The 15,650-nt window shown below is 40.9% G+C and overlaps 1 protein-coding gene across 2 annotated transcripts in view; it reads left to right on the forward strand.

The window, feature by feature from the left end:
- Positions 1–15,549, forward strand: part of SLC26A5 (solute carrier family 26 member 5) — a 38,257-nt gene extending 22,708 nt beyond the window's left edge. For both annotated transcript variants that reach the window (XM_081023612.1, XM_081023611.1), the window contains exons 12-19: positions 6,237–6,332; positions 7,332–7,438; positions 8,684–8,753; positions 10,379–10,471; positions 11,313–11,423; positions 12,713–12,916; positions 13,488–13,542; positions 14,829–15,549. In XM_081023612.1, coding sequence (XP_080879738.1) covers positions 6,237–6,332; positions 7,332–7,438; positions 8,684–8,753; positions 10,379–10,471; positions 11,313–11,423; positions 12,713–12,916; positions 13,488–13,542; positions 14,829–14,977 — 885 coding nt within the window. In that variant the 3' untranslated portion in view covers positions 14,978–15,549. The remainder of the gene's footprint in view (positions 1–6,236; positions 6,333–7,331; positions 7,439–8,683; positions 8,754–10,378; positions 10,472–11,312; positions 11,424–12,712; positions 12,917–13,487; positions 13,543–14,828) is intronic.
- Positions 15,550–15,650: the final 101 nt, after the last annotated feature.

Raw genomic sequence — 15,650 nt, forward strand, 5'->3', positions numbered from 1 at the left:
GTTCCAAAATTTCCCAATACTTTAGCCATTTAGCTTCCATATTAAGCTTTTTCAGCGCTGTAGCCTCTAAAGGTGACAACCATCTAGGGGTTTTACTTTCCAACAAATCTTTATATCTTATCCAAACGTTATATAATGCTTTCCTGACAATATGGTTTTTAAAGGCCCTATGCACCTTAATTTTATCATACCATAGATATGCATGCCAACCAAATGTATTATTAAAACCTTCTAAGTCCAAGATATCTGTATTCTCGAGGAGCATCCATTCTTTCAGCCAGCAAAATGCTGCTGCTTCATAATACAGTTTTAAGTCCGGCAGGGCAAACCCCCCTCTTTCTTTTGCATCCGTCAGTATTTTAAATTTTATTCTGGGCTTTTTGCCCTGCCAGACAAATTTCGAGATATCCTTCTGCCACCTCTTGAAACAATCTATCTTGTCCAGAATTTGTAATGTTTGGAACAAAAATAACATTCTAGGCAATACATTCATCTTAATAGCTGCAATTCGGCCTAACATTGACAATCTCAAATTTGACCATATTTCTAGATCTTTTTTAATTTCCGACCAACATTTTTCATAATTGTCTTTATACAAGTTCAAATTCTTAGATGTTAAATAGACCCCTAGGTATTTCACCTTCTTTACCACTGTCAAACCTGTTTCATTCTGGAACTTCTCCCTTTCCATGACTGTCAAATTTTTTTCCAAAACTTTAGTCTTTTGTTTATTCAATTTAAATCCGGCCACCTGACCAAATTCTTGAATTAGCTCCAACACCCTTTTTGTACTAGTGTCTGGCTCTTGTAAAGTAAGTACTAAATCATCTGCAAAGGCCCTTAACTTGTAATGTTTGGCTCCGACCTGTACACCTTTAACCTGCTGGTCATCTCTAATCATATTAAGCAACACCTCCAGAACAGAAATAAAGAGTAAAGGGGAAATTGGGCACCCCTGTCGTGTCCCTTTTTCTATTTTAAATTCTTCAGTTATCACATTATTTACAATCAACTTAGCCTTTTGTTCAGCGTATATGGCACCCATACCATTCTCAAATCCTTGGCCTACCCCCATCCCATGAAGATTCTTTTTCATAAAACTCCAAGAAATATTGTCAAAGGCTTTCTCCGCGTCCACAAAGATCAGAACTGCTTTAGTGTTTATATTCACCTCTAATAATTCCAGAATGTCTATTATGTTCCTCACATTATCTGATAAATGCCTTTTTGGGAGAAAGCCTGCTTGGTCCTTATGAATCTTCTCCATCAACACTCTTTTCAATCTTTTTGCCAGAATGTCTGCAAAAATTTTATAATCCACATTAAGTAATGATATTGGGCGGTAGTTCTTAAGTTGAGTCTTTTCAGTCTCTGTCTTTGGTATGAGTGTAATATACGCTTCTTTCCACGATTCTGGTGCCCTTTTCCCCTCCAAGATCTCATTACAGACTTCCTTTAATGGTTGTACCAACCACTCCTTCAAAGCTTTATAGTATCTGGAAATCAGTCCATCTGGTCCTGGAGATTTGCCCAGTTGCATATTTTGAATGGCACTCTCTATCTCTTGATCTGTTATTCTCTGGTTTAGATCCACCTTACTTTGGTAGGAGATTTTTTGTAGTCCATACTTTTTAAGGAATTCGTCTATATCTTCTTCCTTCTGCGGTCCTTGTGAATATAGCTTTTTAAAATAACTCAAAAAACAGTTTCTTATCTCGTTAGGTTTAGAAATATTCTTTCCATCCACTTCTAGACTTGTAACTGTATTTAGTTTCTGTCTTTTCTTCAGTTGCCAAGCCAGAAGCTTACCACATTTATCTGCTGATTCAAAAGTCTTTTGTCTCATTTGTTTTATCTTCCATTCAATCTCTTGATTCATCAATTCCATATATTGTGTCTGGTATAACTTAATCTCTCTCAGAATCTCCTGGGACTTTGGTTTTGATCTCAATTTCTTCTCTCCTTCTTTTATCTTTTCCAAAATCTTATCCTTCTTCTCATTTTGCTTTCTCTTTTTTACTGAATTTTGTTGAATTAAAAATCCTCGCATCACTGCTTTGCTTGCGTCCCATATCACTCTTTTTTCTACATCAGTTTTTAGATTTATTTCAAAATAGTCCTTTAAAGTTTTTTGGGCCTTTCTATGGATCTCCTCGTCTCGAAATAGATTGTCATTCATCCTCCATCTGAATTGACCAGTTACTGTAAATTTCATCTCCATCTTCACGGCGTTATGGTCGGAGCAAGTCTTTGGACAGATTTCCACTTTCTTAATCTTTGGAGCCAACCCACTAGTAATCCAAATTTGATCGATTCTGGTCCAGGTCATCATTGCTTCAGAGAAGAAGGTTCCCTCTCTCTCGAGAGGGTTCCTTGTTCTCCATATATCAATCAAGTCCATATTTTCAGTCATTTCAAAGAAAGTCTTTGGTAGTCTCCCATCTCTGGTAATTACCTGTCTTTGTGCTTTATCCATATTTGTAGATACCACTCCGTTCATATCTCCCATCATAATTAATTTGTAATCCAAATAGTCCAACAATGTCTCATGCAGCTTCTTAAAAAATTCTGACTTCCCTTCATTAGGTGCATAGATCCCTAGTATCAAAAATTTTTCACCTTGAATTTGCACTTCAATTGCCAAATATCTTCCTTGTTCATCTTTAAATATAAACTTTGGGGAAAATTTTTCTTTTGCATAGATTACCACTCCTCTTTTCTTAACTTTATCCGATGAAATAAATTCTTGGCCTAATCTCTTATTGACGAGTAATTTCCTATGCAATCTTGTTATATGAGTTTCCTGTAAACAAATTATGTCCAACTGCTCTTTTTTCAATAAATGGAATATATTTTTCCTCCTTCGCGGAAGATTGAGTCCATTACAATTCCAGCTTAGAAGTTGCAGGGCCATCCTGAAGCTATTTACCTCCTGTCGCTCCGAGTAGTTGTTCTTCTTCTGTCGGTGATTTCAGTCCAAACGTCAGGTTTAAAATGTCTGTTGCGTCTTTCGTTTCTGATGTTATTTCCTCTCCGACTGTTCCTTTCAGAAGGTCTTCCCTGTAGTGATTTAAAAATTGATCTCGATCTTCTACTGATCTTATCCTTATTTTCCTACCTTTGAATTTGAAAGATAGGCCTTGCGGGAATTCCCACCTGAAAGGTACTTCGTTCTTCTTCAGCAATCCGACCAATTCTTTATAGTATGTTCTTGCGTCTAGAATTTCCTTTGGGATATCTTTAAAAATCTCCACAAAAGACTTTTCAATCTCGAGTGTTCTTTGAAAATGCAGGCTCAATATTTTTTCTCTTTCCTCTCTTGATCTTAATGTTATTAGGCAATCCCTTGGCTTCTTCCTGCCTTGTGCTCTTCCCAGTCTAAAAGCAGTGACTATTTTAATTTCTTCCTTCTCTAACTCCTGTTGCCAAAAATCAGAAAATTCTTTAGAAAGGAAGTTCGCCAAGTTATCTCCTTCACTTTCAGGCACCGCTCGTAGTCTTAAGTTTCTACTTCTCCTCTCCAATTCAAGCATAGACAGGGCCAATGTATGATCTTCTAGCTTTTTGCAAACTGGTACAATTTTTTCCTGTGTAGCATCCGCCGAGACTTTAGCCTCATCAGCAGAGACTTTGGCTTCTTCTGCGATTTTACGTATATTAGCAGAGTCCTCTAATATTTTATTAATAGATTCTGTATTAGATGTCACCCTTTTCCCTAATTCATTCACACTTTGTGTATTCTGATCAAGTTTAATTGAGAGTTCTGTCAATTTTCTACTATTTTCCGCCCCCTGCTTTGTCAAAGATTCCAAAGACTCATTTATTTTAACCAAAGCTTGTGTTACAGGATCTGATGACATTGTTGTTCTTGTCTGACCAGTTGCAGCTGGTGCCACTGGGATGCCTGGGACTGAAATTCTTCGCTGTGAAGATTTTGTTTTGTATTGTCTCCCAGACCTGGTTGTTGTCTCTTCTGATGCACCACTCATGCCTAGCCAAGGTCACTCTCGCAGCTGTTAGTTGTTTTTCAAGGGAAATTTCCACTGCCTTAATAGTTACAGCCCAATTTGCAACAGTTATCAAAGTGTCCTCTAGGGGAACAAAGTTTCCAAAGCTACACAAAATGTCTTACAGTCCAAAATTCCCCTGAGGTTTCCCAATAGTCAGTTGTAACAATTCTTATATTTTCAGAGTTCAACAAACCAGTAATTTAATGTCTCTCCTGAGCTGAGTAGTTTGAAACAATGTAATAATCTAAGTGACAGCTCACTGACAGTTCTCTCTCTCCAGGTTCCTTTGCCCCGGCAGTCCGTTTCAGGGGTATTTGACACAGCGATAAAAAGTTTTAAAATCTTTTTCTGGCAGGTTCTAATTCCAAATTCCTCCCCCTTTTGCTCCTGCCTACCAAAAGGGGGAAAATTCACAGTTTATGTCTGGTTCTCTTCACTCTTTGCGATCTCTCAATGGTTGCAGCTTTTAATCCTTCTTTGCTTTATCCTTATGCAATCCGGGAAGGGCTGACTTCCTTACTTTAGCCAATCCCGTTTTCAGCCAAATTTCATGAAGATAATTGTAAATCCCAATTAAGTCAGTCTTACTCACTGGTTTTACTTTGTAGTCCAATTTTCAGGAAGGAATCGGCGCTCTCCGGCTATGGCGATGCGGCTTCGCTTTACAAGCTGGGTAGCGGCTCTCAGCACCGCTTCTCCCCCCGCTGCCGTTCCGGAGCCTTTAAAAAGGCTCCCTTGCGATTTCGGGGGGGCGCGATGGTGCCCACCGAGCCTCCTTGTTCACAGGCTTCCGCGCCTGTAATTTTTGAGGGTCCCCGCTTCGCCGTAGCGACAGGACCCGAACTTGTAAAGCAGACCCCCTCCGGAGCTCGGAGGGAAATCCGCCATTAACCGATGGCGCCGACCGGAAGTCGGCTGTTGAGATATTATTTTAGCCAAACAAAAGTATCAGTTTCCTAAAGATCACCGCTTCTCTTTCCTAAGATGAAGATAAGAAACCTGTAGGTCCCAAATAAAGCTTCAGAGATTTTATTGCTGGTAGGTCAGGCCATTGCCCTGTTCACTTAACTGGAAATAAATAAGGCAGGGAGTGACATGATTGGGAAGTGACAGTTTCGCAGTAACTAAGTAAGAGTCCATTTGCTTGGTTAGCTGGAGTGGAAGAAGAGCACTTAGCGCAAGCCATAAAAGGTTTGTCAGAGGACTTGAAGATTAGCATTTTATTAAAAACCAAATATAAGGATTACTTTGTATGCTTTCCTGGGATCTGCACTAACCGTAAAAGGCTAAAGGAGAAATCCCAGTTAGAAACTGGTGCAGGCCAAAGGGTTATGAATACAGAAAATAATCTTAGTAACCTATTATTCTAATAAAACACTGGAATCTCCATTTCGGACCCTAAAATATAATGAGGCAACAGATTGTTACTTCTCTTTTCAGAACAACAACTTGGGTGTGGAGGTAGCTCAACTGCCCAAGGAAAGGGGGGGGGGTAGAAAAAAAAGCTCAGCAACTTTGACTTGTATATTACAGGGCTTATAAAGCATGCAAATGATGTAGTGTGAGGGTGGGGGAACAATAGTTCCCATTATCCTCTATCTAATAACCTTTCTGGCTGGAGTGGTTGCATTACAACCGCATCTGGAGGGCTCCCATCCTTGCTGTAGTGGGCATGTCCATTTTAAGTTCCCCCAATATCTTTGGGAGAGAATGCTCCTCCTCTCTGCTGTGAAATCAGTTGTTTGACGTGTTTAACTTCTACTGAATGAAGTTAACTAATGTCATGGATGCTTTAGCTGAGATTCCTGCATTGGAGGGGTTGGACTAGATGACTCTTGCAGTCCCTTCTGACTCTACAATTCTATGGTTCTACAAATTGTACCCTTACAAGGGAAACACATTGATTTTGATATGGGCCATCCAGGAAGGTTGCAGCCATAGGCACTTTAAACAAAACCCTGCTGATGTTTATCATCAAGGAATCTCATTTGGTTTCTGATGAAATATATGTGCAGATAAGCAAAAGATCAAAAATGACATGTGACTGCATGGCTGTTTACACTTGCTAAACAAACATTTTAAAAAAATATTCTTGTGTATGTAAATAGATCTCCTGCATAGAACCTGCTAGTTATTTACACTTTGGAATGCTTTTTTTTTTTAAGCTGCAACACAGTTTAAAAATAAAAATAAGAAAACCAAACCCTTCTCAAAATATGTTCCTAGGCTGTGCTTGCAGCAATTGTAATGGTCAATCTTAAAGGCATGTTCAAACAGTTTCAAGATATCACTCGCTTCTGGAGGACCAGCAAGATTGAACTGGTGAGTGACCTTGATTCTGATCAAAGTGCATGGAGAACGTTTCTGATATGGTAATCCAGTGGTTCACCTGCAATGTTGTGTCTCACAGAAATAGTTGCACTGTGAGAGTCAAATGATGCAAGAAGAACAAAGCTCTAGGCCCCAAAACTAGGAACATAAAGAGATAGTGCAGGAGAGGGTATTGAAATGTGCTTAAGATCAATTAGGCAATTCAAGGTCTCATCTGCCAGTGAAACACTTCCCTGCTTAGAAATGTAAAGCCAGTACAGTGGATACATTGGGTTATATCCACCTAACTTGTATTTAGAGTAGACCGAACAAAATTAATGAACCCAAGTTTATTTCAGTGGGTCTACCCTGAGTTTGACTAGCAGTGTCTTTTCCTCACAGAGGTAGGAAAGGCATGGCCCTTGCCTGTGCAGGAGCAAAACTCAAGGCTTGACTCCTGGCAAACCCTGGGTTCTCTTGCCCTAATCTGCATTGAGAAGCTATCACTAAGAACTGCTTAGAGCCGTATTTCTGTTTATTCTGTGTGTGTGTGTGTGTGTGTGTGTGTGTGTGTAGATAACCACTTTTATTTCACGATATTTATATAAGTAGGGAAATCCTTTTCTGGGAATTAAATATTTTTCTCAGTACACCACCTGCTTATTTTATAAGAACAAATAGGGTGTGCAATCCATTTCATCAATGAGGCTTCAAAATAAGGCCTTATTTACCCACACATTTTTTAAAATCCATGTTAATGTGTGCACTTGGTTTGCCTTACTATATTAGGCCTATCACTAGTTTTGAGTGTACTAGTAACAGTTCAGACCTGTTTCCTTCCCACAATTTCCTCTCCCCACCCCATTCCCGCCCGCAAGTAAAATGTGAGTGTGAAACATGGTTAGCCTTTTCTTGAAAGTGGTCTTGAGTGTTTGTAATTGACTCAACAGGCTTTTATTTGAACCTGCTGGAAAGTAGAAACCATTACTAATTAGGTGTTTGTTTGTTTAGGCTATCTGGATTGTAGCATTTCTGTCCTCAGTTTTTCTGGGGCTCGACTACGGTTTGCTCACTTCTATAACTTTTGCAATGATAACCATCGTGTACAGAACACAAAGGTGAGGCTCACTTTTAAACATTTATTCTCTCAAATCAAAGCTATTGGTGGTGGGAGTAAAGAGGGACAATCTCCTTCTCCATGCTCAACCAATACAGTGTAGTTTGCTGAGCTAGCTCGTCCTCCCTACAATGGAAGGTGAAGTCATTCATCAAAATGGTTGAGTAGGGTACCACTTCTGCTTGCCAGCAGTGTGTTAAGAGACCTTCTTGGACCTCTTCCAACCCAATCAATCCCTCCCAGTGCAGCTGGAAGAATATCTCTGGGAAGAGTTCCTTGGAAAAGCAAACATTTGCGCAGTAGTATAAACTGCATCTGAATCTAAAATAATATTGTAAAACCTAAACTAAATAAAAGTAGTGAAGAGCCATAGCTCAATGGCAGGACATCTGCTTCACATGCAGAAGGTCTTAGATAGAGCTGGGAATGTCCCTAGTCTAAAACTCTGGAGAGCCGCTGCCCGTCAATGTAGTCATTCGTAAGCTAGATGGACCAATTGTCTTACTCAGTATGATGCAGTTTCCTATGCTGCTAAAGGTAACTGGGCATCGGCATCATCTGTTCTATCAAATTTCTCTAGATTGCTTTAAAAAACACAGGCCCGGCACTCAGTTTTCAACCCATTTTATGCCTCAAGAACTGGAATTTCTGCTGATGCCTCTCTGTTCTGGCCTTTGATCAAGGCATTGCGTCAGAAGAAACCTGTTGGGTTACTTTTGACTTCAGATCTGATCTTAAGTCCTAAAAAGGAGGAGAGCATTTGCAGCTCAAGCAGCCAATAAATGGCAAGTTGCAACTTCTCTTTAGTGAGTCACACCCAAGAAACTACAAGCAGTACACTGTATAACAATATTCAGGATCTACGGAAGATGTGGGGAGTGGGGAGGCAGCAAAACTGTCTAAGCAGACCTTATTTGCCACTGACGTAATTTCCCAAATCTGATCCTCAAACAGAAAGCAGGTTTGAAGTGTAGGAAGTGTCTATATGATTCCATGCACATTGAAATAGGGTCCAAAATATGCTGAAGTCGAAGTGTCGTTCTCCCTTCACACCCCTCTTCAATTTTATTTCATAATATTTAATATACTGCTTGATTGTAAAACAAGAAACCTCAAAATAGTTTTCCACTCACTGTTTCTGGATAATGGGCACCAGGCCCTTTACCAAAGAGGTAAAGACATTAGTGGGAGCCTCTAACAGAGATTGCTTTTATAGCCTCTTAATACAGAGACTCTTTCTCTACAGTCCACAATACAGACTCCTCGGCCAGATTCCCGGTACAGACATTTACTGTGATATAGAAGAGTATGAAGAGGTAAGAGGGTGCTAAATCTCTTTATACCCCTTAAGAAGGAAGGAAAGTGCTCTCTTTGATTTAAGATGGAGGGGAGCAGTAACAAAGCCTTGGTTGGGAGTTGAATCTGAATCCCATAGGACCCCATACTGAATATTAAGATCCATTCCTACCAGTGCAAGCCCACCACATGGGGAGATGAGAGCAGGAATGCCAAATGGTTCTTTGGGAACTAGCAGCTGGGACATTTCTGGAGGGAGAAATAACCAGAGCCATGAGGCATGTTCAGAGATGAGACGGGAATGCAGGGCGTGTGCTCAGTAGTCATGCCTGTCTGTTGGTGGGGAATCTTACCAGACTCCCCACCCCCGCTTGACTTAAGATCTCAGCCAGCTCCCCTGCTCTGATTTCTAGCAAGCTTCAGGCCTGTTCCACCCATGTAGCAGAAACAGGAGACTGAATCCTGAGGTGTTAGGAAGGACTAGCAATTTGAATGGCTTTAATAGTGGTTTAGAAAAATTCATGGAGGATAAGGCTGTGTTCTTCCTCCACTGTCAGAGGCACTATTCCCTTGAATGTCAGCTGCTGGGAAGTACAGTTTGAGGAATCGCTGCTGCATTCAGGTCCTGCTTCAAGTGTTCCTTCCCATAGGCATCTAGTTTTGGCCACTGGGAAAACGGGATTTTGGTTTGGTCTGGCAGGACTCTTATTTTTCTTACAACTGCATCACTTCAGACTGTAGGTCAGTGAGAAAACAGATTTTTGAATGCTCTCCAGCATTCTACTGACACAGCAGAAAGGCAGCTGGGCTAGAGCCTTTCTTTCTGAAGCATTAGTTTTTAATTGTTAGGAGGTTGTTGTTATTTTTACGTGGGGGAGCTTTCAAAACTTGGAATATTCTACCTGCAGTTTGGAGTGGTTTAGTCTAGTTCTGGCACATCCTAGCTTGTGAGACCCAGTCCAAATTCAAGGGCAGAAAGCAACAGTCTTGGAAGCAGAAGTCAAGGTCAGAGCAGAGGTGAGGTATTTCAGTCAGTTTCTTCTTTCAGATATCATAAGATTTTTGTGCTCTTAATAGATGTGAGTGGGTGTTTAGACTGACATCTTCCCGTATGAAGCCGAAGTGATATAGTCCCTCCATGGCAGCTCCTGCTGCCTCACAAATTCACGTATAAGTCTACCCAAAGGCACTACTAAAGGGATCTTTAAGCCTGTCCTCCTTCATTGGGACAGGTACTGTCCCAGGTGAGATTCCAAGGCCATTTCCTGTCAAGTAGGTCGCTTATTCCAAAATGGTAGTTTGATGATGTGTGCTTGGGGTGCCAGAAAGAAGGGTTTGAAATGGCTCATTGAGGCAACATGTGGACTGATGGATCCTCTTTGCAGGAAGCAAGGAAATAGGGAGCCAGAGGAACAAAATGTGTTAGTGGGGTGGGATAGATCACCACAAAAATCTCCTTTGAGTTTAATCTTGTGCTTTCCCACCTCCCCCTACTCCCATGTGTACCATATGACCCCTGGGCAGCATGTTCCGGCATGATGGACAATGTTTACTTAACCTCTAATGACTGTATATTTTATACTGCTATATAAACAAGTTGAGGAAGACATGCTTTCTTTATTAAAAGAATCTCTTCTTTTCTTAGGTGAAAGAATGCCCTGGAATCAAAATATTCCAGGCAAATGCATCGCTCTATTTTGCTAATAGTGATTTATATATCAATGCACTGAAGAAAAAGGTGAGGAACAGCAATTCATTTTTACTCTCTATCCTATTGAAAAATGCTAAATACTGCCATTTCACACTGCAGGGAATTATAAATTTGACTACTCCCCTGTCTAAAAAGGAAAAATAAATCTATGTACAGACAATACTTGGATTCTAGACCAATGTAATTTCAATATGCTGGCTTTGTACAGAAAGGGTGGTGTTTGTTTCTTAGACATGGGAACACTGATTCCGTTCAACCATTCTGGTTTTTCACCCGTAGTCTGAGAAGGTATAACCCATCAACAGAGTTATGTGAGTTTTCTGATGAAGTGTTTCATCTCTAAGCCGCCCATGTCACATCTGGGTGTGTTAGAAAAGCCTTCTGTCTCAGCCAGCCTGAGCTAAGAATAGTTGGATTAGTTCTTGAAGCATTTGAACATAGCTCCATTCTCAAGCATGAATTTGTGTCTTGTTTTGATTCTTACCCCACACATACACAGAATCTAATTTGACACACTTAATTCTCTTACACCCCAAATCAGGTGGGGTAGTGATATTGGAAGCTCCAGGAATGTTACTGTAATAGGTGGTGCTTGTTAAAACCAAATAAAAGCTCTATTTTCTAGTATTCCCAGCCCCCCTTTTTTCTGTCCTAAATAGCAGTTCCATTAAAAAGAGTCTTTCCATTGTAAATTCACCAATTTGGCAAGTGAATTAATTTTCCTTCTTTAATAGCTGCTGAAAGGTGACCTTTTAAAAGGCAAACAAAGAGTCCTGGTAATGTTGTTATGGCAGAAACCCATGGCTTGGTTACCACTTTACAAAGATGAATCTTCTCTGGGGGGGTTTTTGCCTTGTTTCTGCTATAGACTGGTGTTGATCCCTGTGCAGTCTTGGCAGCAAGGAAGAAAGCCCAGAAAAGGCACAGAAAGGAACTGAAGCACCTTCATGAACAAAAGAAAACAGCAGTCCTGAAAGTGGTAAGCCTTGCAAGTGTTTCCTGGCACAGGCTCTGACTCCTCCTTAGCAGTGATTTAATAAATTGAGAACCAGCTTTCTCTTCTTGCAAAGCATTAATTTCCCCCTCCTGCAGCTAACTGAAATGTCTGCTGTCTTTGCCTAATGTTAGTTGGGTTTCCAGTTTGCCTGGATCTGAAATAACAGTTTGTACAGAAACCTGGTTAGTATTAACCATGGTTGAGATCAATGTTGGCATTTTACTTAATCGGTGGGAAGGAAGGAAATTCATTTAAGAGAAGGGTCAGATGAAGGAGTATCATGTTCTTGAGGCTGGTGCTATTTTTGAGCTATGCATAGGCTATGTTTTGATAGTTGGCTACCCTACCCTTGTCCAGTACTATGCATGATTTTTACAAGGGTGTCAGTGCAATAGGAACATAAAGGTATGTGTTTAGTGCAGCTGAGGGCATTTGATTGACAATTTTGCATTTCCTTTATGAGGGAGGGAATACTCGGGAATCAAATGGGTTTGTTTCAAGTCCATTACGACATGCAGCATGTGAGCAGCAGTTTGCCTTAATAGAATCCCTGTTAAATACAAACATTGGGATTTAGGGAGAGTGCTGGTGACATGTGATATGAATAGGGAACAAGATGTGGATCAAAACTAGCTGTTACTTTTGTTGCCTGACCACACTTCCCCCTTGTGGTGCAGAATGAAACTGCTGCACCAAGAGAGTTACCATCATTGTTCCTCCTGCTGATCTCACAAAAGAAGCTTTTACCATTCCAGAGAGGCACACAAAAACAAAGAATGACTGGACAATTATGTTTTAGATTCAGACTTGTTTTAGAATGAGGATGTCCAAAGGGCAGATTCACACACCCACTTAACCACACTGACCGTATCTCCCTCCAAAGCCTCTCCTTTTAAACTCCCTCCTGGAACCACAGCCAGTCAGAGGCTGCCATTCTGTAACCATTTGCTAGTAGGAGAAAAAAGTAAAAAGAAACACTTGTGGAACCAACTTTTCCATCACAACATGTGTCCTTATATAGTAACGCTGATACTTGTCCTTTGATATTTCCTAATTTGTATGTAAACAATGAGCTCTCTCTCTCTAAATATTTACATAGAGTCAACCCTTTACATTCATTTACACAGAGAACAAGTGTGCATGTGGAACTGTTGTTGTTGTTGTTGTTTATGTAGAGTTAATATGACATCCTGTGCTGATTGTAGGAACTATTGATGGAAAGAAGCAAAAACCTATACTTAAGTCTGGTATTTATTTATCTTTTGTGAAAGACAAACTACACAGAGAACAGTGTGAAACATGAAGTAATGAATGACGAACTGCCGCTCAACGGAAAGTTCTCTGCAACTACGCAGGACTCCTCTCCCGATGAGCTCGAGCGCTTTATGGAGCCAGTGACCAATATTCACACAATCATTTTGGATTGTTCACCTGTGAACTTCGTGGATTCAGTTGGAGTCAAAGCCCTAAATTCAGTATGTAGCATCTTATCTCATTGCCATATCCTACACTTAATACCTTGCTGCCAGAATACTTTTCACTGCTTCAAGGCACACATCAAAGACAAAGCTTCATGCATCCACGTACCAAGTAAAGGGAGTGAGGCCAAAGGAAGTTCTCTTGCACAAGACTGTGCACAGCTCACGTCCATTTCAAAGAGGCTTGCCCAGAAGAGCTTCCTGCTGTCTTATGCCTCAAAACAGGGTTGGGAGGATTTGTGGCCTTCCAAGTGTCACTGGTCAGCCAGTAATCAAAGATGATGGGAGCTACAGTCCAGCAAAATCTGGGGGGCCACAGGCTAGATATTTAGGCTGCAATCCTGTAGACACTTAATCTGAGAGTAAGTCCCATTCAACTTGAAAAGACTTAACTTCAGCATAGGCCTGCAAAGGATTGCACTTCTAAGCACCGTACTCCTTGCCTCCCAATTTCTCCCTTGGCATTTTTAGAATAACTGCTCAATTTTAAAAGGGCATGTGTATGTTATGACGATGACTTTTAAAATACAAATATATTAACTGCAAATTAATTTCTGCACTGTTGTAGATCATAAAAGAATACGAAGAAATAGGAGTTTCAGTGTATATCAGCGGCTGCAATGGTAAGCCTGTTTGACGGTTGGAAATCATGGACTTGCTGTGGTCACTTTTGACCCCCCCTCCCCCACCCCCACATCTAGCCTTGCATCATCTAATCTAACTGGCAGCAGCTCTCTAAGGCCTGAGGCAAATATTGGTCTACTGCCTGATTGTACATAGCAAAGATGCTAAAAACATGCTGTGTTACTGATGTGTGGCTTCCTGATCAACCCCATATCATACAAGCTATGCCTGTCTCTCCTTTCTGCCTGAAGTGCAGATGAAGTGACTGTAACACCAGCAAATTCAGCTAAAGAACAGGAGAAAGTGCTAATGTAAATCCCAGCAACCTGCAACTGTTGAAGATAAAGCCAAAGAATGAGATACTTGGTCCTTACCTTTGCCTGTGTAACTGTGGGCATTTTTGAAGAAAGAGGAGAGGATCTTGTTAGTTGGTTTGTTAACACACTAGCTGCTGTTAAAAGAACAGCCTGGAGGCTATATGGAGCCCTGTGACTTTTGATCCACTTTTATCCAGCTGCTTTTTAAACTCGGCAGTGCCCTCTAGTGTGCCCAAAGGTGCACTATGGGTGATGCTGCATCCAATTTGTATGCATGTTGGACTACTACTTGAACTTTTCTGTGAGAGTGCTCAAATTCAGTATTCAAAATAAGTTCAGGCATTTTGCACACATTTGTTATGCTGCAGACTCTCAAGGGTGCTTGAACGGACACACAAACACCTCTTCACAGCCATGGGAGTTAGAAATGGTGTTTTAAAATATAACAATATTTGGGGCCACATCCAATGCTGCAACACCTATGAAGCCACCGACTTCAGGGCATGGAGCAAAGCTTCCTCTTCCTATCCCTCTCTTGCCTCCTCCCTCTTTCTGCTCCCTTAAAATTGGCTCTGGAGACGTGCAGGAGGCACCAGAGCAGATTTTGACACTTACTCCCACCATGAGCTCCATAAATCTGTTCTGGGGGTTCCCCCAAGCCTCCAGAGCAGATAATGGGAGGGTGTGAAGTTCCATTGTGCCAGTGGACATCCTTGTGTTGATGAAACTAGTTAGCTGAATGCCGCTCAGTTTCCCCCATACTGGGACTATATAAATAGAGCCATAGCTCCTATATTGCACCCGGAACTAAGCACACACCACCCATTGTATGCATTGTTCCTCCTCCAGCTACATGGGCAGGTGTGTGGTTTTGCATAGGTAAGCTGTTTAGTCAGATCACAGGAATGAAATAGAGGCTGTACAATTTTACACCCACACCCCTTTAAAGCTTTTTCTTCTCTACCTAGGATCGGTTGTGGAGAACCTTTCTAGACTACATTTCTTTGACAAAGCTGCTCGCAGAGACTTGCTGTTTCCCAGTACCCATGATGCTGTCCTCTTCAGCCAACTGAAAGGCCTCTCAGCCTCGCAGACTCCTGTAGATGTTGTGGTGTGAACTCCTGCATCATAGATTGTATGGTGGTGCATTGATTAAATTCCAAGGGCTTCTCTTTAATACTTAATTTGCACAGATTATACAGCGCCTAAGATTAGCCAGTCTTACGGGTATGTGACACAGTAGTAGGGCCGCCTTGTTTTCTGCCAGGATGCTCTCTGAAGAATTTGAAGCCTTAATACTTTCAAAAATTGACATCAGGTATAGCCTGAACTGGTTTGTATAAAAAAAGAAGACTCGTGTATTTTCTTGAAAGCATCCTAAAAGATTTGGGAGTTTCTTTTTTGTTGTTGTTCAGAAATGTGCCAGCAGATGAGATATTGCACTACATGGATATTTTTAGCACTGTGGATTACTGAAAAGAGTACAGATGATGCAGCAAGCCTGGGAGACATGGACTGCTTGCTACTTTCCTTTGACGCTTTATTGTGGAGGCATTGTTGTAAAATGTATTCTTGTACCATCTACTGAAGAATTGCACTGTACGATATCTTTGAAGTGTTCAGCACTGGCTTTCAAAACTACATTTTATGTAGTCAATTTTTAAAATCCCATAAAAGCCATTTTTTGCAGCTTGTGCTAAGTTCTTCCATTTCCCTTCTGCTTATTTTTAGATGTTATGGTAGTCAAGATAGCTATGCACCTATGTGACACTTTGATGGTGCCTATCTAT

This window comes from Podarcis pityusensis (genome assembly GCF_964106645.2).
Source record: "Podarcis pityusensis genome assembly, chromosome: 10".
Taxonomy (NCBI): domain Eukaryota; kingdom Metazoa; phylum Chordata; class Lepidosauria; order Squamata; family Lacertidae; genus Podarcis; species Podarcis pityusensis.